This window comes from Syngnathoides biaculeatus, chromosome 12, assembly GCF_019802595.1.
Source record: "Syngnathoides biaculeatus isolate LvHL_M chromosome 12, ASM1980259v1, whole genome shotgun sequence".
NCBI lineage: Eukaryota > Metazoa > Chordata > Actinopteri > Syngnathiformes > Syngnathidae > Syngnathoides > Syngnathoides biaculeatus.
In genome coordinates this window covers 22678830-22703741 of record NC_084651.1, presented here as the reverse complement: position 1 = coordinate 22703741, position 24912 = coordinate 22678830, and the positions used below count along the sequence as shown (strand labels likewise).

The 24912-nt window shown below is 42.4% G+C and overlaps 1 protein-coding gene across 1 annotated transcript in view; it reads right to left on the bottom strand.

The window, feature by feature from the left end:
• LOC133509628 (gamma-aminobutyric acid receptor subunit pi) overlaps positions 1–24912 on the bottom strand; it is a 72945-nt gene that overhangs the window by 10924 nt on the left and 37109 nt on the right. Inside the window, exons 5-8 of the mRNA XM_061836851.1 lie at positions 14646–14758; positions 12640–12707; positions 8864–9081; positions 380–462 (exon numbers count right to left, since the gene is read on the bottom strand). Coding sequence (XP_061692835.1) covers positions 380–462; positions 8864–9081; positions 12640–12707; positions 14646–14758 — 482 coding nt within the window. The remainder of the gene's footprint in view (positions 1–379; positions 463–8863; positions 9082–12639; positions 12708–14645; positions 14759–24912) is intronic.

Sequence of the window (24912 nt, the reverse complement as noted above, 5' to 3'; positions counted from 1 at the left end):
CTATACTTGCAATACATGTCCACCCAACAGATGGACAAAACTATGATGACTTTTTGTCTCACTTGTTCAAGTAAATCCAGTGGAATTCAACAGTCTCAATGATAAAACAAGAATGAGCTAAGTTTCTCAAATGAATACCTGTTGAAGGGCAACAGTTTCAAAAGAGAGTCATATTATGTTCACGGAGGCAGCATCACAGAAACAACAACAAACAAAAATAAAGTAAAGAATTGGATTTCTTCAAATGGGAATTAATTAAATACCGTATAAATATACTACGGGAGTTTTGGCTTATTGATCAAATCGGTGAAGCAGTCTCTGACAAGGACCAGTAAAACAATTTGATACGGAACTTTAGAGAGAAAAGGAAGGTTCTTACAGCTCTCCAGTTGCAGTGTGCAGGTCTGCTTGTCCATTGGGTATTTGGTCAAATCCATGTTACAGGCCACAGTGGTGGTAATTCTGCGGGACATGAATGTAACAATTGTTAAATAAAAAATTCCAGTTGTTGAACATGTAGGACAGAAGGGAATAAGGGATAAATGGACGAGCTGAATCATTTCACATTTACTCATGAGAAAGGAAGAACAACATAGAAAAAGTAAGTTTCTTTCAGGGTCACCAGAGCTTGCCATCTCAGATGAGTGCATATGTATGGTTGGCACAATTTTTTTTTTTTTTACACTGGATGCCCTTCCTGACACAAACCTTCTCAGGGAGTGGAGGCCCCAGTGGGATATGTACCCACAACACCTGGTTTACCAAACCAGTGCTATAACCACTGAGATATAGGGCCTCTGAAAAGAGCAGGGTTACTTTGGGCTTTTCCCTTTTGGGGTCACCACAGTGCGTCATGTCAGATGAACACACATATATGTTTGGCACAATTTTTTTTTTTTTTTTTAAAAACACCAGATGCCCTTCCTGACGTTACCCTTCTCAGGGTGTGGAGTTCCCAGTGGGATATGAACCCACAACCCTGGCCACAACCGCTGGTTTACCAAACCAGTGCTCTAACCACTGAGCTACGGGGCCTCATAGGGGAGAACAACGTAGAGGCAATCATTAAATCAAGAACATTATCAAAAGGCATAAGCATCTGTTTATATGCTACAAAAGTAGTCATTTAACAACACTACAAGCCACTTCAATGGTGTTAGCAGCTGCTTTTAATAAACTATTTACAATCTTTACTATAGTTTAGCCAAATGCATTACATAATTCACCAGAGTTTAGCATAATCAAGTCAAGTCTATGACTTTTTACACAAGTACATCCACTGGTGTGACTTCACATTAAGAGCAGTAGGAAGTTATAGCAGTGCAGAATACAATACAATACCTTACACAATATAAAATAACATCTAAGTGCCCATGAGAGAGGGTTTTCATTGTGCTGGTGACATTTTAACATAGAATAAGGTATTCCAAATTGTCATGTTGAAGAAAGGTCTATTTTACGTACCAGAAAATGTTGATTAAAACTCTGCAACCTAGCTGGCATGGACCTGGACTGCTATATACTCCATGCTGTAGTTTGTGTAGATTTTCAGGGACAAAGGTTAAGTGTATTCAGATGTAGCATTTTTCAGGTTCAGTGGCACTTTTGTTGTTAAATATACACTCTAAAGCAGTGGTCTCAAACTGGTGGCCCAGGGGCCATTTGCAGCCCACGAGATGATATTTTGTGGCCCCCACCTTAATATGAAAGTTTAATGTTAGTGCAACCCTCAAGTTTTTTATGAATGGCACTTTCACAGCGTTGTGTGTGCAGCTGATGAACTTACCAATCACGGTGGGGTAGATTGCTCTCGGGTACGTGACATCGATACAAACAGAGAAACATTTTTCATTGAGTGAAATTTACAGCAGCATTGCCATGGAGAGTTTTATTACAGGTTTTACACACAACTTGTTTCCACCATCCTTCTTAGTTATATTTATGTTAAAAAAAAAAAAAGAATTACATTTGAGAAGATGTCATGACCCAGCGGAACGATGGTAGGACCCAAATGCAGGATTCATCAGATCCAAGGTAGTTCGGTGAAAAATGTTTATTATTAGAAGGTCGGGGATCGGGCAGGCAGTCAGGTGCAGCACCGGTAGTTGGGACGTCGGGCGAAGAGAGCAGGTGAGCGGGCAGGCAGGAGTCGGTACACGGGAGATGGATCAAGCCAGGCAGAAGTGTCAAAGGAGTCAGGCTTACGGGGTTGGTCGGAGAACAGGAGAAGGTCGGTACACACGGGTTGACGATCAGGGATACGAGAGTGCTGGAACGGGACATGAACCTCAATGATCTGGCCAAGCACCAGTCGTCATCGGGGTCCTATATACACACGGGGTAATCAGCCCGACGAAGCAAGAGCGTGGAGCGGCTGCGGGCCGGTGGCCACCGGTACTCCTGGGCACGGACGAGAAGCGGCTGCAGAGACGAGGCGGCGGCGGATCGGTCTCCACTGCCACTTGAGCTCTGCTCGGAACAGCCAAAACTTTGAAGTGGGAATGGCAAGGAGGCGGATCCGTTCCCACTCACGTGTGCTTGCAGTGCATTAGTTGATACAGCAACGTGGGTGTGGCGCATTGGCGGGTCCGTTTCCACGGCGACTTGAAGAAGAGTAGGGAGAGAGTCAGTCGAAACTGGCACGTGGATGTGTCTCGAGAGCGGGTCATTTCCAACTGCCGCATAAGCATGAGTCAGAAACGAGTCCGTTGAAACCGCAACGTGTGCGTGTCGAGGTGGCAGATCAGTTCCCACTGCACCGTGCACTTGGCTTGGTAGTGGATCAGTTGCCACTGCCGCGTGAGCAAAAGTCAGTAACGAGTCTGTCGAAACTGCAATGTGCGCTTGGCGAAGTGGCAGGTCCGTTCCCACTGCAGCGTGACTCTGCGTCAGCAGCGAGTCCGTCGCAGTTGCGACGTCAGCGTAGCTCGGCTGGTTCTTCAATCCTTGCTGAACCTGGGCCGTGAGAGCCGCCAATTTGGCGCTCTGCCGCTCTATCTCCGCCTGCATTTCGCGGCAGAACACCTTGTGATCTTTGCTGTAAGCTTCGCCACCAGCTGCGGGTCTGCCGGTTTCACCGTTGCCGGCGAGGAGTGGGAGAACGGTGTCTTAGTTGACGCGCAGCGGGAGGCACAAAGGAGCGCCCGGCCGGGGCGTCTACTCTGGCCGCCACGCGGAGGTCCCAGGTAGATGGCCAAGCGGGTTCCCACAAACGGGTTGGCGTACTCGGACCTACCGGGCGAAGACGCTCGGTGCTGGAAATGCGGGGAAGTGAAACAAACTGGCCGGGATTGAAGATCGGGCGAAGAGATTCGTAATCGAAATAATCAGAGTCGTACTCAGGCAGCCGGTCATACAAATCAAGGTCCTCCTCATAGTCCGAAAAGTCAGAGTCCAGAAGAATATGCGGTGCCGGACGGGTCGTGGTCGGGACGTATTCATAGCTCGCCGGCGGAGCATATGACACGGAAATGGAGGACGTCATGGAGCCTACCCGGATCGGACAGGCTTGGTCCTCCGGCAGTCGGTCTACCTTGCGTCAGTCCTGGCGACGCCGGGTCTTTCCCGCTGGGTCCTGTTTTGGCCAGATTGTTCTGTCACAAGAATGAGAGTGCTGGAACGGGACATGAACCTCAACGATCTGGCCGACCACCAGTTGTCATCGGGGTCCTATATATACACGGGATAATCAGCCCGCATGAGGCGCAGGTGTGTGCCTCCCAATTAGCGCGAGCGCGCGGGCCCCCGCACAGCCAGGGCTGGAGCGGCGGGATCATGACAGAAGATTGGATTTATTTATTTATTTTTCTAATTTAAATAGAGCACACATGCATGTGCATCTGTATTTGTGGCCCACACTGAGCAAATTCTGCCCGAAGGTAAATTGAGTTTGAGACCCCTGATCTAAAGGTTACACATTTGTAAATCTAATAACGGTGTTTCAGTAAAATTTATTATAATCATATTTAAAGGGCCAATTTCTACTAATTTTATCCATCTGTCCATTATCTGAGCCACCTATCCTCAGGAGCCTGGAGCCTATCCCAGCTATCTTTGGGCAGGGCTCATCCTGAACTGGGAGCAAGCCAATCACAGGGCACTGTCACGACCCATCGATACGGAGGGAGGACCCAAATGCATGACTCGAGAGACGCAGAGGTAATTCGGGAAAAATGTTTATTGTTCCAAGGTCGGGGATCGGGCAGGCAGTCAGGTGCAGCAGCGGTAGTCAGGACGTCGGGCGTAGAGAGCAGGTCCGCGGGCAGGCAGGAGTCGGTACACACAGGTTCACGATCAGAGATGCGGGAGTGCAGGATCGGGGCATGAGTTGCACCGATCTGGCGAAGGACTAGTCGTCCCCCGAGTCCTATATGTACTGGGTTTAATCAGTGGTCATGAGGCGCAGGTGTGCGCCTTCTGATTAGCTGGGCACGCCCAGCCCGGGCTGGACCGCCAGGACCATGACAGACACATAAAGATAACAACAGTCAGATTCAGAATCACACCTAAGAGCAATTTAGAGTCTCCAATTAACACATGTTTTTGAGATTTGGGAAGAAACCGGAGTCCCTGGAGAAAACCCACACAGGTACGGGGAGAACATGCAAACTCCTCACAGGCGAGGTCAGGATTTGAAACCCAGTACTGTGAGACAGATGCTCTAAAAAGTCACTCCACTGTTCCACCTACAAGTTTTCAATAATGTTGTTAACATTTTGATTTCATTTTAATTGAAGGGGTTTGTATTAAAAGATAAAATGTGGTTCTTGGGAATAACTATCAATCCATCCATTTTAAACACCACATATCCTGGTTAGTCATGGTTCCCTGGGGCCCATCCCAGCTGACTTTGGGCGAAAGGAGGAAAAAAAATATCAAGGATGACATTTTAAGCGTATCAAACCCAGGCCTGCTGCTACCCCATAGTCTTATTTTCTCTTTATTGGTATTTTTTTTTTTTCAGATTAAAGATTTGATCTGTAATTGTTTAGGTTTTGGAGTCCTTCTTCGTAACAGATCATGTTTTGTTTTTCTGGTAAGAAGGTTATCTCAAATTTTGTGTTTGCACACCACCTCGATGAACCCCCCAAATGTGACACATTTTACAATTTGTTTGGATGTAAGTGGTTAATTATGAACACAGCCACATCTTATCACACAGGTATAAAAGGCTGTGCATGTTTGTGAAACCATATTACCTTTGCTGTTTAGTTTTACTTTTTCAGACAAAAATATATGTATATTTTTTTTTTGGTAGGTTGTTGTACAGATTATATGGTGGGTTGAGAATGTGGCTCTGTTCACAATCAACCAACCACATCCATACATTTTAAATTTGTCACATATGGCGGGTTAAGGGGTTCGTCGAGGTGGAGAGCAGACACAAAATACCACATAACCCCCCCCCCCAAAAACCTAAACAATAAAATAAAAAAACAAATCATTAATCTCCAAAAAGTATTTATTACCAAATACAGAAAATAACGGCAGTAAGTAGCAGTAAGGCTGGCATTATGCATTTAAACCGAAAAGTACCCACTGTATATAATGCTTTGTTCATACAAAAGGTTTTTGCCCAAGGTGATAGAGCCATATTTTTATATTTCATGTAGAACCAAATTCATAGGAGCACCTGCCCAAAAAAACTGCAAACATAGCCGTTATTTAAACCTTATTTTATTTTATCAGAGTCTTTATTATTTTAACTTTATTGTGAATGAATCCCACAGACATTGCTTCATTAAATCTCTCCTCTAAACCACTTTACTCTACTGTATATACATCTGAGTGGTTCTCATGGATTTCCTCAGGCAAAGCATTGAAACATTCCAAAAGCTCAAACACCTCACATTTCTCACATCACACTCGCTTTTCTCAACCCCAATTCACATAGAAAGCCATTCTTCCTTATCCTTTTAGTCCCATTTCACTCTTACAAGTTCTGCTTCCTAATCACTATCCTACTCAAAATCTCAGGTTCAGTGAAGCCCAAGGACATTTAGAGCACAAAGTGTAAAAAGAAAAAAAAAAACATTGATTGCACATGTTTGGCAACACAACCAACTCTCCTCACAGCAGCACGTCATCCATAAAGAAAGATGTGGTCCTGCAAAGCCAGACTGAAATGAGTTGGAATACCCAACTCAATTTTGAAAAAGCAAGATGTTGACATTATCGTATTTCCTCTGTTTGTTGCAAGGCTGCAATTAACAACTTTGTAGATGTCTCCCATGTGAACTATTACCTCTTTCACATTATGTTGGAGCCATGAAAAAATAAAAACATTTGGAATCGTTGGGGTCAAGCCACTTGGGTACAAATTATCCATAATTAAAATATAAATTGTCAAAAAAACCATAATTTTTCTTGGCTTTCTAGATCATGTTAAACTTCAATTTATAATCTTAAACCAGTATCCAGGATGTTGCACAGAACTTGTCAGATAAAAAAAGCAATACAGTGTACATTAGATAAAATGACAGTACTACTTGGGTGGTACAGAGCTCCCTAGATTTGTTTACTCTTATGTGATTTTCGGTTGTCTCTTGACTCAAGTGCACACGAGATGACTTGCTAACCATCATTGTCTTCCCGGGACTTTTTTTCAACAACTCAAATCCTTTGAGTATTTTTCCCAGGTTACTCACCGGAGCAGCGACGGCAACAGTGTCTGCCCTGGAGGCAAGGATGACGCAAGGGGAGGTGAGGTGGAATCCAAGTGAAACCACGCAGGAGAAGACAGATTGCTGCTCCCTTCTATTCAAATCTATGAATCTATGAATCTATGCTCCCTCCCCAACAAAATAGACGAGCTTCATCACCTGATCAGGAGCAGCAAAGACTTCAGACATTTTGCCACCTTGTGCTTTACAAAGACTTGGCTGTGAGAAAGCATTCCCGATTGAGCTATACCACTACCCAGCATTTATATTCACAGGGCGGAATGCATCACAGAGTTGGTGGGAAAAACACAAGGCGGTGGTTTATGCTTCTAAATCAAATATCAAATGGTGCACGGGCATCACACAGCTCACACTGCAGGCTGCTTTTGGAATTCCTGTTCTTGAAATCTATGCCATTTTACTCACCACGTGAGTTTGGCTCATTTATACTTGTCGGTGTCCACATTCCCCCCCAAGCTAACTTAAACGCAGAATTGCTAAGGATTGCTGAACAACTAAATGAGATTCAGAAAAAACACCCAGACTCACCCCTAAATATACTAGGAGATTTTATCAAAGCTAAATTCATTGCCCTTAATACAAACAACAGACTGTCTGACAAGCGAAAATAACACTTTGAACAACTGCTATACAGAATCAAAATCATATTTAATGGCCAAATGTGTAGAACACACAAGGAATTTTTCTCCGGCAGTCGGTGCTGCCCTGGTACGACATACAGAACAGAAAACAGAGAACAAGGAACAACAAGAAGACATTTGTCTTTATAGGAATTATTCCTTATAAGACATCCAAGATGTGAAATCTATATAGATAAGTGTGTTAACTGTCGATTGTGCAAATGGAGCAGTTTAAGTGATGAATCGTGCAGTCTGGAAAATAAATAAAGTAATATAAATATATATATATATATTGCTCATACTAATACTGATTGGACCTGCCTAACAAAAAACAACAACGGGGTAGCCGATGACACATCTAAACATCTTTTACTGCAGATTTGAAAAGAACACTTTCATTTCACGCACTGACCACAACGCAACACCAACTACTTCAACATCTGTGACTCCTCTGTTGACCATTCACAAACAGGACATTAGACTCATCTTCAAGCAACAAAAGATTACAGTCTCACAGGACCCAAAGTGGGAGACAAACATCAACACCATTGTCAAAAAAGCCCTGCAAAGGATGTACTCCTTGTGGCTTCTGAGGAAACACAACCTGTCACAAGAGCAGCTGAGGCAGTTCTACACATCGGTAATCGAATCAGTACTGCGCACCTCCATCACAGTCTGATTTGGGGCTGCCACAAAAAAAGGACAAACTTGACCACAATGGACAATGAAAACTGCTGAACGGATTGTCGGAACCATCCTACCAACCCTTGAGGACTTGCACGACACGCAAACTAGGATAAGAGCAGGCAGAATTGGACCCTCCACATCCTGGCTATCAGCTCTATCAGCAACTTCCATCAAGTAGGCGCTACCGATCAATCCAAACTAAAACTACCAGACATTCCAACAGTTTTCTTTCCTCTAGCAAGTAAATTCCTGAACAGCTAATTTACAATTCCACTGCCATATCCTTCAAAATTTCTGCCTAGAGTTTGTTGTTGTCATAGCTTGCTGGGCCACATAGTAATATATATGATAGATTATCTCACGACTTGTCACTTTAAACTGCATACACTCCATGAAGTCTCTACAGTCTTTGGACAATGGACATTGCACTGGACTATTGCTCTAATGGGACATTCTAACCGCTCAAAATGCTGGAAGGCTCTGTATCCTTTGCACCACTTTGCATAACTGTGAGTTAAAAAAATGTTCCCTGTTGATTGACTATGTATTGTTTTTCATACTCAACATGTATATCGTACTAGGGTGGCTCCAAATACCAAAGACACATTCCTTGTGCGTTGTTTACTTACTTGGCCAATAAAGCTGATTCTGAGTCTGAATAAGAAGACAGATGTTTTGGTAGGCTGAAGCTCTTTGTATTGACACATCCTGTGCTTCCTCTATCTTTCAATTCTTCATGCTCTGCAATTATGTAGTAAACCTCAGTTATTTTGTGAGCTTTAGTATCTTAATTCCCTTGCTGACTGCATTGTATGCTAAAGGAGAGAATGCAGCCAACAACCAATAAACCAGCAATTAAATTCATTATCTGACCTTAGCGCATAGAGCACGGTCCCATTTGGAAAGATACGGATCAGTCTGTTTTCCACAGTGATGTCATGAAGAAAAGACTTCTTGGAGTCCACAATGAAGGTGTCAGGGACCCAGAGGAGCTCCACTAGCCGTCCATCAAGACTCAGGCTCTTATTGCCCTCAAACACCAAACGCTCATCTGTCCAGCGCTGCCGGAGAAATATGGTGGCTGTGTAATCCTGCAAGATTGAGGTCAAAAGGTTATAACAAAACTAATAGACTACTTTATTAGGCATGTTTAAAATACCCTGCCAGACACTAAATGTTTCTGCTATCTCTAACATTCCTGTGTAGTTACTGGGCACTGTCGGATGCTGGTGGTGTCACGTCCCTGAGCTGTTCTATGCCTAAAGCAATTGGAATGCAGTAAAATGCATCAAGTCAGCAACTTCGCTTCTATGTCTCGGATTTTCAGTAATGCAAGTCTTCTTCTTTTGAGACTGTCGGTGTGGACAACTTTAGAATTTATAGCTGTGTTTGTTCATTGCTAATGAAATACATGCTGCTAATGTGAGTTGGCAAAAGCCAATGTTCATGTAATTATTTTACATCCATTGGTAAATAAGTAGTTTGGCTTATGAAGGGTTTGACAGCGGCTTGGCAATAATTTAGACGGTCCTGTGAAAGATTGCTCTTTTACGTTCTTTGAGTGAAAAGATGAGTCAGGTTACAATGCAAAGGTCAGACACTAAATTGCAACACCTTCAGAAAATAAATTAAATACATTATCAGCATTCAGGAAATTATATCTAGAAACTTATAATGCATGATACCACTGACATTCTCATTGGATAATTACTTTAAACAACACTTGTGTTTATGGAAACAAAAGTTAAAAGTAAAATCATAGAAGTGTGCTTCTGTTTCTTACTAGAAATGATTGGAGAAAAAAAAACAATGCAACGGTCCTCCATTTACTGTGTCATAGTATCAGCATACAGTGGAAGGAACAGGAATCTGATCCCTTTGGATTTTTTAAAAATTATACATATATTTGTCAGATGCAGTCTGATCCGGATCAAAATCATAACACCACACAAACAATTTTGTGTTCATATTTTTATTGAAAATAAAATAGTCACAGGATCAGGAGGAATAAGTATATGAGCCTTTTGATTTAATAACTAGCTGAGCCTCCTTTGGCAGCAATAACCTCAACCAAATAGTTCCTGGATTTGTAGATCAGACCAGAATCACCATCAGGGTGAAATTTGGACCATTCCTCTTTAGAAAACTGTTGCATTTTGGCAAAAGATTCCTGGGATATCTTGAGCACTCTTGAGGTCATACCACAGCATCTCAATTGGCTGTTACTATAGCATTTTAAGATGAACTTCCTTTAGTTATGTAATATTTTGTTGTATTGATGAAATTATACACACACACACACACACACACACACACACACACACACACACACACACACACATATATATATATATATATATATATATATATATATATATAATATATATATATATATATATAATATATATATATATATATATATATGCCTCCTGTAATTTCGGACATCCAGATGGAAAGAAAATGCTCTTCTCATTTCCCCTTTTCCTGGTCAACAAACAATGTAAAACAACCCAGCCTGAAATTATAAAAAAATAAAAAAAGCACCCTTTTGTAAAGTTAAGTCCTATGAAAATAAACCAGTTCCATTTTGATTAATAAAATAAAATACTGCACAGTCCTCTTCTCTTTCCCCTTAATGGCTGTAACAGACACAAATTAATAGACAATTACAACACATGACTATGCTAAATCACAGCCTATATTTATACATATTTAGCAACAAAGTGTCTGAGTTTATAGAGTGGTTTCTGATCAGTATATATTTGGAATGACACATAGTGATACTATGTTTTGTTGCTCAGGTCTGAGGATGCCTGCGTTGTACTGTACATGTTAAAAGAGGAAAGGATGCTGCATTTTACCTTGCACTGACTTACTAAGCGTTTATAGAAAACCAAAGAGAAGAGGATAATGCAAAGAAATCAAACTTAAACTGTATTATTTTAAGTCTTATATACTTTACTGTTTCAAAAAGGCTGCTATTTTATTATTATAAGCCTGCGATTTAAATTTAGTCTTGGAATAGGTCTCAAGGTCTCATTTGTGAGATGGTTGTGATTTTTGGTTTTAATGTAATTCATGTTTGAGAATATCTGCTCGCACAGTTATGTGGATCCAAATAGGGTTAATACTCCAAATGGATATTTCTTCCTGCTGCTATAACTGTCAGCAAGAGCATTTTGTGTTTCAACAAGTTTCTCAGGGTGTTGCTAGGCTTTCACTTTTACTTCATTTGTGTGTGACTTTTTCACTCCAAACTGAGTACTCGGCTGCAGATGTAGCATGCCTTCCCTGGAAACCTTTTTCACAATTATTCTTTTCATGACTGGACAATTTCCCCTAGCAAACTAGACATGGAGGGAAACCTTCCGGGTTGGCAATGAAAGCAAATGATTCAATTCAATTCAATTCAATTCAAGAAATGGTGAATCCTCTGCTCTCCTCTGCTATCTTTCAACTTTTTCCCATTGCGGTCCCTGGCCCGTTACACACCCGCCAGTTTGTTTGGGACAGCCAGCTGCCACAAAGAACTCAAAGTAGTGTTTTTACATTCGCACACGATTTATTAGAAAGATTACTTTTTAGTGAATGAACTGATCAGAATCAGTTTATGAAATTTTTAATTTGTTTTGCTTTCTTCACCTGCCTGCTTGAGGCAAGCGAGTCACCTCGGAGTGAAAATGGAATTGCTGAAGTATTCTGTCACTCACTTGTTTAATATTTGGTGAATGACCAATGAGCAGCCAGCCTAAGGCACCACCGTGCAGGCAAAGGGGGCACTTAAATGAACTGAGTGATTTTTCACTGAACTGGTGGATTGTGGAACTGAAGAGTGATTCCTTCGTTTGTGATACACCAAGGCGCGATGTACTAGTACGATGAGTGATTCGTTTGGTAGAGGAACGATATACTACACAGCGAGCATAATCATGAGTGATTTTAACAATAAGTCCTATTGTGCTCATGGGGATAGCTTCACTACCAGCCGTTTCTTCAAGCTAACGGGTAAATTTGAATCAGTTGAGCTCATGAAAACAAACACATATTTAGAATAAATATAAATTCTGAATAAATTTATATACGTATACATATATTTAATCCCCCCCACTTTGGCCATTCAAAGTGAACTTTGGCAAGAATTGAAACATAGATTTATTAATCCAAAACATGCCAAACAGTGAATGGTGTGTATATTGTACGATTCAGCCCATATAATAATTTTGGAGTGCATCTTAGGCCAAAACATCTGTTTCAGCAGATGTATGAGGGCGTTGATCTTGGCGCATTTCCCACATCATGGACTGCAATGGTCTGCGTTTGTGAGATTTGTTGGATGTACGGCCAAAATCTCAGAATCACTGTTGGAGGGAATTACAGTAGATTGCAGATTTTTGTCGTAATGTTCTTGGTGGACGTCACCACATATACATTCATTAAAAATAAAAATTCATAAAATCAACAACAAAGCAACAGTTCTGACATTGGTGGTGTTCTCAACCTTCTCGCTAAATGGGACGAAATACAGAATGGATGGGGTTTCTGTGGAAGGAAACTTCAACGATTTAGGAACCTTATACCTGATCACCAGAGCTTTAACAAATACTGTATGTAGAATGTACCAATTACATTGAACAGAAAACCTTTCTCACCATGTTGATCTCTGAAATGGTGTCAATACTGGCAATGTCCAAGCTCATGCCAACAGTCACAGGACCATCTAGAAACAAAGAAGAAAGATAAGAAGAAGAATTACAGGTTATCTTAAACATTCATAAGGAGTTAATGGATTGCGTTGAATAATTACACTGCCTAGTGAAAGTATTTGGCCCCCTTGAACTTTTCAAACTTTTGTCACATTTAAGGCTTCAAACATGAAGATATAAAATTACATTTTTTTGTCAAGAATAAACAAATGGGACATAATCGTGAAGTGGAACAAAATTCATTGGATATTTTATACTTTTTTAACAAATAAAAAACTGAAAAGTGGGGGGTACAATATTATTCGGCCACTTAACTTTCAGTAGTCATTCCAGAAGTTCAGTAAGGATCTCTGAATGGTCTAATGTTGACTGATGATGATAAATTGAATCTACCTGTGTGTAATCAAGTCTCCGTATGAATGCACCTGCTCTGTGATCGTCTCAGGGTTATGTTTGAAGTGCAGAGAGCATCATGAATACCAAGGAACACACCAGCCAGGTCTTAGATACTGTTGTAGAGAAGTTGAAAGCTGGATTTGGATACAAAAAGTTTTCCCAAGTTTTAAACATCTCAAGGTGCAGTGTGCAAGCAATCATATTGAAATGGAAGGAGTATCAGACCACTGCAAATCTACCAAGACTGGTCAGAGATGTAGCCAAGAGGCCCATGATCACTCTGGATGAACTCCATAGATCTACAGCCAAGGTAGGAGAGTCTGTCCATAGGACAACTATCAGTCATACACTGCACAAATCTGGCCTTTATGGAAGAGTGGCAAGAAGAAAGCCACTTCTCAAAAATATCCAAAAAAACGTCTCATTTAAAATTTACCACAAGCCACCTGGGAGACACAACAAACATGTGGAAGAAGGTGATCTGGTTAGATGAAACCAAATCAAACGTTTTGCCACAATACAAAACAATGTGTTTGGCGTAAAAGCAAAACAGCTCCTCACCATGATACACCACCCCCACTGTCAAACATGGTAGGGTCAGCCTCATGGTTTGGGCCTGCTTTTCTTCAACAAGGACAAGGAATGGGAAGATGAATGGAGCCAAATACAGGACCATTCAAGAAGGAAACCTGTTGGAGTCTGCAAAAGACCTGAGACTGGGACAGAGATTTATCTTCCAACAGGACTTCTTCTTTTCTTTTTGGCTTGTCACGTTAGGGATCGCCACAGCGTGTCATCTTTTTCCATCTAAGCCTATCTCATGCATCTTCCTCTCTAACACCCACTGTTCTCATGTCCTCCCTCACAACACCCATCAACCCATCTTCTACCTTCTTATCTTTCAAAAACCCTAAAACATGCAAGATTAATTGGACACTCTAAATTGCCCCTCTGTGTGATAGTGACTGCGGCTGTTTATCTGTATGTGCCCTGCGATTGGTTGGCAACCAGTTCAGGGTGTACCCCGCCACCTGCCCGTTGACAGCTGGGATAGGGTCCAGCACCCCCCGCGACCCTCGTGAGAACAAGCTGCAAAAGAAAATCGATGAATAGATATATTTGTCTCTCAAAATATGCATCACCGCCACTTTATGTCTGACAGTGCCACGACTTATTGCGTTATATTCAACATATCAAAGAGGAGTTTGTGCAGGAAACAGAACATTTGTTGTGTGCTCCATGAACTCCATGAAAAATAAGTCACTCAAAGATGAGGGTGAGGTCGTAAGACTGGGTTTGAACCCAGGTCCTCAGATTTGTGACAATGACGTGCTAACCAGTCGCACACCCTGCCGCTGTCAAAGAAAATGAACTTTGATATTTTCAGCTTTATTGCATGTGTTTTTTTTTAGTTCTTTCCTTTGACTCCCTAAAGCATTCTGTATGTCATTATGTTAATCTGGACATACAAAGTTGCACAGAATCAGTATATACTATGACCACCCCCTCTGTGAAAAGGCCATTTCTACAGCTTTGTGTGGTTGCACTCCGCTTACTATCAAAGAAAGGCCTCAGGTACTTGTTATATCCTTTCATCAGCTTTTGAATGGTTGGCGGAAGAATTTCACCTTCCTTCACTTCTGCATTAAGCATGGAGCTCTCTAACAACCTGAGGAAAGAAAACAAGGAGAACAATGAGAGAATCTGCATTTTTTAATTTGCCATGCTGGTTTACTAGGTAAATTCATTATCAAATGAGACAATACGATTTGGTCACACTACATTCAATTTACATGTAATTACATTTCTGGATAACACTCTTTCCCGGGCAAACAAAAATCAAGCTTCAAGGTTCACCATTTTAATAAAAGGTGACCAATAATTTCTGAAAGTTTTCCATTTGCTTATTCCATTTGACAGAGATATTTTATAGTGTTATATACTCTTGGACAAGATTTTGCCATTGGTTAATGCTTATCTTTTCATCCATCCATCCATCCATTTTCTTAGCCGCTTATCCTCACAATGGTCACGGGAGTGCTGGACCCTATCCCAGTCAACGTGCGGGAAGCGGGAAACACCATGAACTGCTTGCCAGCCAATCGCAGGGCACATAGAGAAAAATAGCCACATTCACAATCACACCTAGGGACAATTTAGAGTCTCCAATTAATGTTGCATGTTTTAAAAACCCATGCAGCCATAGAGAGAACATGCAAACTCCACACAGGGAGGGCTAAGACTGAACCCGGGTCCTCAGAACTGTGAGGCCAACACTTTACAGCTGATCCATCGGGCTGCCCTGATCTTTCCAGTTTAACAATATTATTTTGTTAGCGATTCCGAGAACTACAAGTAAGTTGGGACTGTATTTAACAGAATACAATGATTTGCAAATCACCTTGACCTTATATTTAATGTAATGCACTACAAAGACAAGATATTTAAGGGTCAGGTGTCATCCTATAAACATTCCAAAATAGATATTGTAATGAAAAATACATATAACATTATTCACTTCAATGTCTATAAGAAAAAGTAAATGTGAGCGGAGAGCGTGTCATCCATGCGCAAAGTTGCAGAACTGTCATTCTACGACGCCATATTGGCTGCATCCCCTGTCCGTGACGTCACCCGGACATTCGGCAATGAAAACACGCGGTGGACCCTACTATGGGAGACACCCCTTCTTGAAAAGGAGAACATCACACAACCGAGTGAAGTTACCGGGGCAATATTACACGATTGTTTCGAGCCATATTCAGAACCCCGTCGGATCCACTTTCGCGGCAGAGATGAGCCATAGCGACTCATTGCAGCCAGCCGGTGTGGGTCATTTTTGGCGCCGAGATGGCTTATCAGGGAGCTGTGCTGTGCTGCTTTCGGGGGTTGTTCATAGTAGTAGTTCGCAGTACGCGATGAACAACACCGTCGAGCCGGGGAACGTTACTCAGTTGTCGTCGCACGCGGCTGATAGAGGCAATGTCTGCTGCGTTCTTCAGAGCCGCGGCCGTCCGCGAGCCCGACGCGCAGCCTTCGCCGAAGCTGTGACTGGTGAACGCAGCGCCTCAGCCGGTGTGGTTCATTTTCGGCGCCGAGGTGGCTTATCACGGAGCCGAGCTGGGCTTCTTTAGGGCGTTGTTCATAGCCGCCTCCGTCCGCGATGAACAACACCATCGAGGTGGGGTGCTTTACGACGTTGTCGTCGCACGAGGCTGAGTGCTGCATTATTGGCTGCGTTGTTCAGAGCCGCCGTCCGTGAGCCTGACACGCAGCCTTCGCTGGCGAAGCGACGCAGCAGCCTGACGCCGTCTGAAGTGCACATCGACACATTTAGCACACCTGTCATACGTACGTGGATCTTTTGTTAAGTTATGAGACCGATTACTTGGTCTGCCCCAAACTATTGTTTTTTTTTTTTTTTTAGTAGCTGTACGCACACCTACCTGTCATTTGGAACCCACGAAGCTCTCGTCCTCTGCACCCGTGCAATCCATTTTTCACGACGATCTGGGTCTCTTGCAAACCTATGAAGGGTAAATCCATCCTCCCGAGTGTTCTAGCAATGTCCAGCAATGCAACGAGCCGGCATTTTGGCTAACACAAAGGAACAACGAGCTACCTTCCTGGAAGTAAAACTAATTGAAACAAATGAGTCTACTTGAGGGCGGTCCTGTCCGTTACATCACTTCCTGCTTACTCTCAAAAACAAATCCCTTGAGAGGATTTTCATGGCGGGACTTACAAAAATCTGTATACGTCAAAATTATATTTTGTGGTGAAAAAACGCATGGATCCATGTCGGCTGCAGTTTTTTCATTAATAACATACTAAAAATCATGCATTTCATGGCCCTATAATGTTCGAACTGGTGACCTGTATTTTTTGAGCGAGTAATCTTAAAGTTTGAATTTTATGGCTGCAACATGTTCCAAAAAAACCTTGAAAAGGTGCCAAAAAAAAAAAAAACCACTGTGAAAGTTGGGAAATTCTCATCAAACACCGGTTTGGAACATCCAACAGGTGAACAGGCTAATTGGGAACAGGTGGGTGCTACAATTGGGTATAAAAGGAGCTTGCCTGAATTGAACCATTTATAAGCAAGAAGGGGCAAGTGCGTGAGAAACTAGCCCAACAGTTTATGGACAGTGTTCCTCAATATACCATTGCAAGGAATTTAGGGATATCATCATTTACAGTCCATAATATTAACAAAAGGTTCAAAGAATCTGGAAAATAACTACAGGTAAGCAGCAATTCCAAAAATCGACAATAAATGCCCGTGAATGCAGCCCTATGGGGGCACAAACCAGTGCAATCTGTAGGCCGGTCCCAAGCCCGGATAAATGCAGAGGGTTGCGTCAGGAAGGGCATCCGGCGTAAAAACTGTGCCAAACAAATATGAGCGTTCATCTAAAGAATCCCATACCGGATCGGTCGTGGCCCGCGTTAACAACGCCCGCCCCCGGCACTGCTAACCTGCAGGGCGTCGGTGGAAATTCAGCTACTGTGGGTCGAAGACAAAGAAGAGGAGGAAACCGGATCCAGCGTCAGAAGAAAAAGAGGAATGCACAGAGCCTACAACTGAGTGTAGGGACTTTGAATGTTGGGACTATGACAGGAAAAGCACAGGAGTTGGTTGACATGATGATTAGGAGAAAGGTTGATATTCTGTGCATCCAAGAGAGCAGGTGGAAAGGTAGTAAGGCTAGAAGTTTGGGAGCAGGGTTTAAATTATTCTACCACGGAGTAGATGGGAAGAGAAATGGAGTAGGGGTTATTTTAAAGGAAGAGCTGGCTAAGAATGTCTTGGAGGTGAAAAGAGTATCAGATCGAGTGATGAGACTAAAATTTGAAATTGAGGGTGTTATGTATAATGTGGTTAGCGGCTATGCACCACAGGTAGGATGTGACCAAGAGTTGAAAGAGAAATTCTGGAAGGAACTAGATGAAGTAGTTCTGAGCATCCCAGACAGCGAGAGAGTTGTGATTGATGCAGATTGTAATGGACATATTGGTAAAGGAAACAGGGGCGATGAAGAAGTGATGGGTAAGTACGGCATCCATGAAAGGAACTTTGAAGGGCAGATGGTGGTGGACTTTGCAAAAAGGATGGAGATGGCTGTAGTGAACACTTATTTCCAGAAGAGGGAGGAACATATAGTGACCTACAAGAGCGGAGGTAGAACCACGCAGGTAGATTATATTTTGTGCAGACGATGTAATCTGAAGGAGGTTACTGACTGTAAAGTAGTGGTAGGGGAGAGTGTAGCTCGACAGCATAGGATGGTAGTATGTAGGATGATTCTGGTGGTGGGTAGGAAGATTAAGAAGACAAAGGTAGAGCAGAGAACCATGTGGTGGAAGCTGAGACAGGAAGAATGTTGTGCGGCCTTCCGGAAAGAGGTGAGACACGCTCTCGATGGACAACCGAAGCTCCCGGAAGACTGGACGACGACAGCCAAGGTGATCAGAGAGACAGGCAGGAGAGTACTTGGTGTGTCATCTGGTAGGAAAGGGGAGAAGGAGACTTGGTGGTGGAACCCCAAAATACAGGGAGTCATACAAGGAAAGAGATTAGCGAAGAAGAAGTGGGATACTGAGAGGACTGAGGAGAGGCGAAAGGAGTACATCGAGATGCGACGTAGGGCAAAGGTAGAGGTGGCAAAGGCTAAACAAGAGGCATATGAAGACATGTACACCAGGTTGGACATGAAAGAAGGAGAAAAGGATCTCTACAGGTTGGCCAGACAGAGGGATAGAGATGGGAAGGATGTGCAGCAGGTAAGGGTGATTAAGGATAGAGATGGAAATGTGTTGAATGGTGCCGGTAGTGTACTAAATAGATGGAAGAATACTTTGAGAAGTTGATGAATGAAGAAAATGAGAGAGAAGGAAGAGTTGAAGAGGCAAGAGTGAAGGACCAGGAAGTGGAAATGATTACTAAGGGGGAAGTCAGAAAGGCACTACAAAGGATGAAAAATGGAAAGGCAGTTGGTCCTGATGACATACCGGTAGAGGTATGGAAGCAATTTGGAGAGATGGCTGTGGAGTTTTTGACCAACTTATTCAACAGAATACTAGCGGGCGAAAAGATGCCTGAAGAATGGAGGAAAAGTGTTCTAGTTCCCATTTTTAAGAACAAAGGGGATGTTCAGAGCTGTGGGAACTATAGAGGAATAAAGTTGATGAGCCACACAATGAAGTTATGGGAAAGAGTAGTGGAGGCTAGACTCAGGACAGAAGTAAGTATCTGCGAGCAACAGTATGGTTTCATGCCTAGAAAGAGTACCACAGATGCATTATTTGCCTTGAGGATGCTCGTGGAAAAGTACAGAGAAGGTCAGAAGGAGCTACATTCTGTCTTTGTGGATCTAGAGAAAGCCTATGACAGAGTACCAAGAGAGGAACTGTGGTACTGCATGCGTAAGTCTGGTGTGGCAGAGAAGTATGTTAAAATAGTACAGGACATGTATGATGGTAGCAGAACAATGGTGAGGTGTGCCTTAGGTGTGACAGAGGAATTTAAGGTGGAGGTGGGACTGCATCAGGGATCAGCTCTGAGCCCCTTCCTATTTGCAGTGGTAATGGATAGGCTGACAGATGAGGTTAGACTGGAATCCCCTTGGACCATGATGTTCGCAGATGATATTGTCATATGCAGTGAAAGCAGGGAGCATGCAGAGGAACAATTGGAAAGATGGAGACATGCACTGGAAAGGAGAGGAATGAAGATTAGCCGAAGTAAAACAGAATATATGTGCGTGAATGAGAAAAGTAGAGGGGGAAGAGTGAGGCTACAGGGAGAAGAGATAGCAAGGGTGGACGACTTCAAATACTTGGGGTCAACAATACAGAGCAATGGAGAGTGTGGTCAGGAAGTGAAGAAACGGGTCCAAGCAGGTTGGAACAGCTGGCGAAAGGTGTCTGGTGTGTTATGTGACAGAAGAGTGTCTGCTAGGATGAAGGGCAAAGTTTACAAAACAGTGGTGAGGCCGGCCATGATGTACGGATTAGAGACGGTGGCACTGAAGAAACAACAGGAAGCTGAACTGGAGGTGGCAGAAATGAAGATGTTGAGGTTCTCGCTCGGAGTGACCAGGTTGGATAGGATTAGAAATGAGCTCATTCGAGGGACGGCCAAAGCTGGATGTTTTGGAGACAAGATTCGAGAGAGCAGACTTCGATGGTTTGGACATGTTCAGAGGCGAGAGAGTGAGTATATTGGTAGAAGGATGCTGAGGATGGCGCTCCCAGGCAAAAGAGCGAGAGGAAGACCAAAGAGAAGGTTTATGGATGTGGTGAGGGAAGACATGAGGGCAGTTGGGGTTAGAGAGGAAGATGCAGGAGATAGGCTAAGATGGCAAAAGATGACACGCTGTGGCGACCCCTAACGGGACAAGCCGAAAGGAAAAGAAGAAGAAAGAAGAAGACAATAAATGCCCATGAACATCCATCCCTCAGGCATCACTGCCTTTAAAAAAATGATAATGTGTCAAGGAAACAATCACATGGGCTCAGGAACACTTCATAAAACCAATGTCAGTAAATACATTTTGGCCATACTACAACCGAAAGTGAAACTAAAAAACTTTATTATGCGAAGCAAAAGCCATTTATCAACAACACTCAGAAATGCCCCCACCTTGTTTGGACCCAAGCTCATCTAAGATTGATTAAGTGGAACAGTGCTCTGTGATCTGACAAGTCCACATTTCAAATCGTTTTTGGAAAATATCAACGTTGTGTATAAACCTCATGTCCTCCAGACCAAAGAGGAAAAGAACCATCCGGACTGTTATGGATGCAAATTTGAAAAGCCGGCATCTGTGATGTTATGGGGGTGTGTTTGTGCCACTGGCATGGGTATATTACCCATCTGTTAAGGCACCATTAATGTTGAAAGGTACATATAGGTTTTGGAGAAACATATGCTGCCATCCAGGCAACGTCTTTCATCCCTGCTTATTTCAGCAAGACAAAGGCAAACAACATTCTACATCTGTTACAACAGCAATCATATGAAAAGAGTGTGGGTACTAGACTGTCCAGCCTGCAGTGCATACCTGCCATTGAAAATGTGTGGCGCATTATGAGTCATAAATTCAGAGGAGCTTTACCCAAGTGCTAGAAGGCAAGGCAGGAGTCCAGTAATCTCAAAAAATGACTTAATTTACGACTTTGACAGAATTTGGACAATGGGATTAGCACGGACAGAGAGACAGAAAGAAACAATGACACTGGCATGCACAAAAATGGACTGACAAGAACCGAAAGAAACCATGGAGTTGAATACATAGAGATTGATGAGACAATGAGGAAAACCTGGACAAAACAAGAGTGGGTGGAGGGAGCTGATTGGTCAACACAAGGTAGAGGGTAAATGCGAAGAGGTGGATACAGCTAACAAAATGAGCACATGGAAAACATGGAACACGAAAAACATGAAACAAAACCAACCCAAAAAAAATGTAGACCATGACATTATAAGGCGTAAAACACGACGACACAGGCACTAGACTTTTGAATAGCTGACGCTGTATATCAAGCAAGAACGGGAAAGAATTCCACCTACAAAGCTTCAACAATTAGTGTCCTCTGCTCCCAAACATTTATTGAATGTTGTTCAAAGAAAAGGTGATGTAACACAGTGGTAAACATGATCCTATCTCAGCTTTTTCTGAATGTGAAGTGATCATTTGCTAAAAACAATACAGTTTCAATGTTTGTACATTAAATATGTTGTCTTTGTAATGTATTCGGTTAGATATAGGATGAACGGGATTTGCTTAATCATTGTATTCTGTTTTTATTTATTTTCAACATCACATCCAAAGTTCATTGGAATTGGGGTTATATTTAAAAGAACTTTGGAATCACCCAGTAGTTAAAGATGAGGAGAAATCAGAATCCTACAGTTCAGTAACTAGTGACCAGCAGTACTGTATGAAAATAAGTGTCTGGAGTGTTTTCAATTCAATGAGGGCATATGTTTGATTTTGAATAGTCCATTTCATGCATACAGTATTTCCTTACATGTGATAGGTGTTGTATTTTGAACCAAGTCAGCTGTAAAATAATGGGGGGGGGGGGGAATTCTGTTTGTTTGTTTGGGTTTTTTGTTATTTCGAAAGTATTTCTACAGATTGCATCCATCCATCCATTTTCTGAGCCGCTTATCCTCACGAGGTTCACAGGAATGCTGGAGCCAATCCCAACTGTGAATGGGCAGGAGGCAGGGTACACCCTGAACTGGTTTCCAGCCAATCGCAGGGCACATGGACACAGACAACAGTCACACTCACAAAATCACCTAAGGGCAATTTAGAATCTCCAATTAATTTTGCATGACTTTGAAATGTAGGAGGAAATCGGAGTGCCTGCAGAAAACACAAGTGGGTACGGGGAGAACATGCAAACTCCATGCTGGTGGGTTGGGATTTGATCCCCAGTCCTCAGAACTGTGAGGCCAACGCTCTATAGCTGCGGCACCGTGCCGTCATTTCTACAGATTTGTCCCCAATAATTATTGTTATTAGAGACTGAGAGATCTTTTCCCTATTTTATGAATCGTAAATGTGTTGAATTAGTACTTGAGAAAAAAGGTCAAACTTTTTAAAGCAGTTTTTTTTTGTGTGTGTGGGATTAGTGCTACTATTTTCTGAACAAAAACAGGTATTTCTGTATTCACATGTTGATAATCTTTTAGGATTGTTGTTCTTACTTTAAAGTAATTAATGAAGTTATCACATCTAATTTGAAATTGTCGTAAACCCTCACTCCATTGCACTGCACCTTTTTTTAATAAAGCTGTATATCTTTTAATCACAAAATCGGGATTGTGACATTTTGGGGAGGAATTATATGGCGCTGACTTCTAAACAAACTTGTTCAATAATCAGATTCGGGGGCCGGGTTCAGCCTGCCACATGATTTTATATGCCCCATGAAGGCAAATCATGTGTCATGATTTTTTGTTCAAATCTGTACCAACATTTCAAATTGTCAGTGCTTGTAGTTTGAGTCCCCTCGAAAATATGAATCAGCAAGGTCAAATTTGTGAACTGTACAGTAAAAATAAAAGTACAATTAACTGTGTAATGCTTTTGGTGCAGCTGGTGACAAGACAATAGCTTTTAAATGATTACGCTGTGACACACCTATTGGGTTTATCAGTCACTTGATATTGATGGGGGCACTTTTAAAAACACCTGTTTGGTCACAATGTATTATTGATGAGAGAAGTTTTCTAGTCTTTTGGCAAAAATCTTAGATGTGGTTTTGGTCTCTGTATGTATTACTGACAGTGGTTGATCATTAGCTGGATGAATGGGGACTTACCCTGTTTTCAGCAGTAGTCTTATTGCAGCTGCATTTACACGACTTCTCGATTAGGACTTTACCTTTTATCCCATTCACCATTCAGAAAAGTAGTGCTTCTAGTATAGACCAGAAATGTTTATAGAACTCTGTGGAAAACCCATCATTGCCTGAAGTAGTACCTGTTGGCATATCGTTTAAGGCACGGATCTCATGGCGACCCCCGAGATGATATTTTATGGTGATATTTTTATGTTAGTGCGGACCCTCGAGGTTTTTTTATGAATGGCACTTTACAGTGTTGTGTGCAAAGCTGATGAACCTACCAATCACGGTGTGGTATTTGACTCTCGGGGGAGTGACATTGACGGGCCTTGATACAAGCAGACAAACATTCTTCAGTGAGGGAAACATATAGTAGCGTTACTATGGAGAATTTCATTAGTAGTTTTGCACACAACTTGTTTACACCAGCATCCTTTTTTCTATTATTTTGTGTAAAATATATAAAGTTTTTGATGATAAGGTTTTTAAATACATTTCTGATTTAAATTGCATGCGCATGCATGTGCATCATTGGCCCAACCTCAACCAGATTTGCCTCCAGCGGCCCAGAGGTAAATCGACTTTGACACACCTGGTTTAAGGCCTTATGTAACTCTGCAAGAGTTAGTGGGGCATCTGAAAACTATTTACTTTCTGAATCTATTTAAGGTATCTTCTTCTTCTTCTTTTGCTTTCGGCTTGTCCCGTGAGGGGTCGCCACAGCGTGTCATTTTTTTCCATCTTAGTCTATCTCCTGCATCTTCCTCTCTAACTCCAACTGCCTTCATGTCTTCCCTCACCAAATCCATAAACCTTCTCTTTGGTCTTCCTCTCACTTTTTTGCCTGACAGCTCCATCCTCAGCACCCTTCCACCAATATACTCACTCTCTCGCCTCTGAACATGTCCAATCCATCGGAGTCTGGTCTCTCGAATCTTGTCTCCAAAACATCCAACTTTGGCTCTCCCTCTAATGAGCTCATTTCTAATCCTATCCAACCTGCTTACTCCAAGGAAGAACCTCAACATCTTCATTTCTGCTACCTCCAGTTCTGCTTCCCGTTGCTTCTCCAGTGCCACCGTTTCTAATCCGTACATCATGGCCGGCCTCACCACTGTTTTGTAAACTTTGCCCTTCATCCGAGCAGAGACTCTTCTGTCACATAACACACCAGAAACATTCCGCTAGCTGTTCCAACCTGCTTGGACCTGTTTCTTCACTTCCTTACCACACTCACCATTGCTCTGGATTGTTGACCCTAAATATTTGAAGTCCTCCACCCTCGCTATCGCTTCTCCCTGTAGCTTCACTCTTCCCCCGCCACCTTTCTCATTCACGCACATATATTCTGTTTTACTTCGGCTAATCTTCATTCTTCTCCTTTCCAATGCATGTCTCCATCTTTCTAATTGTTCCTCTGCATGCTCCCTGCTTTCACTGCATATCACAATATCATCT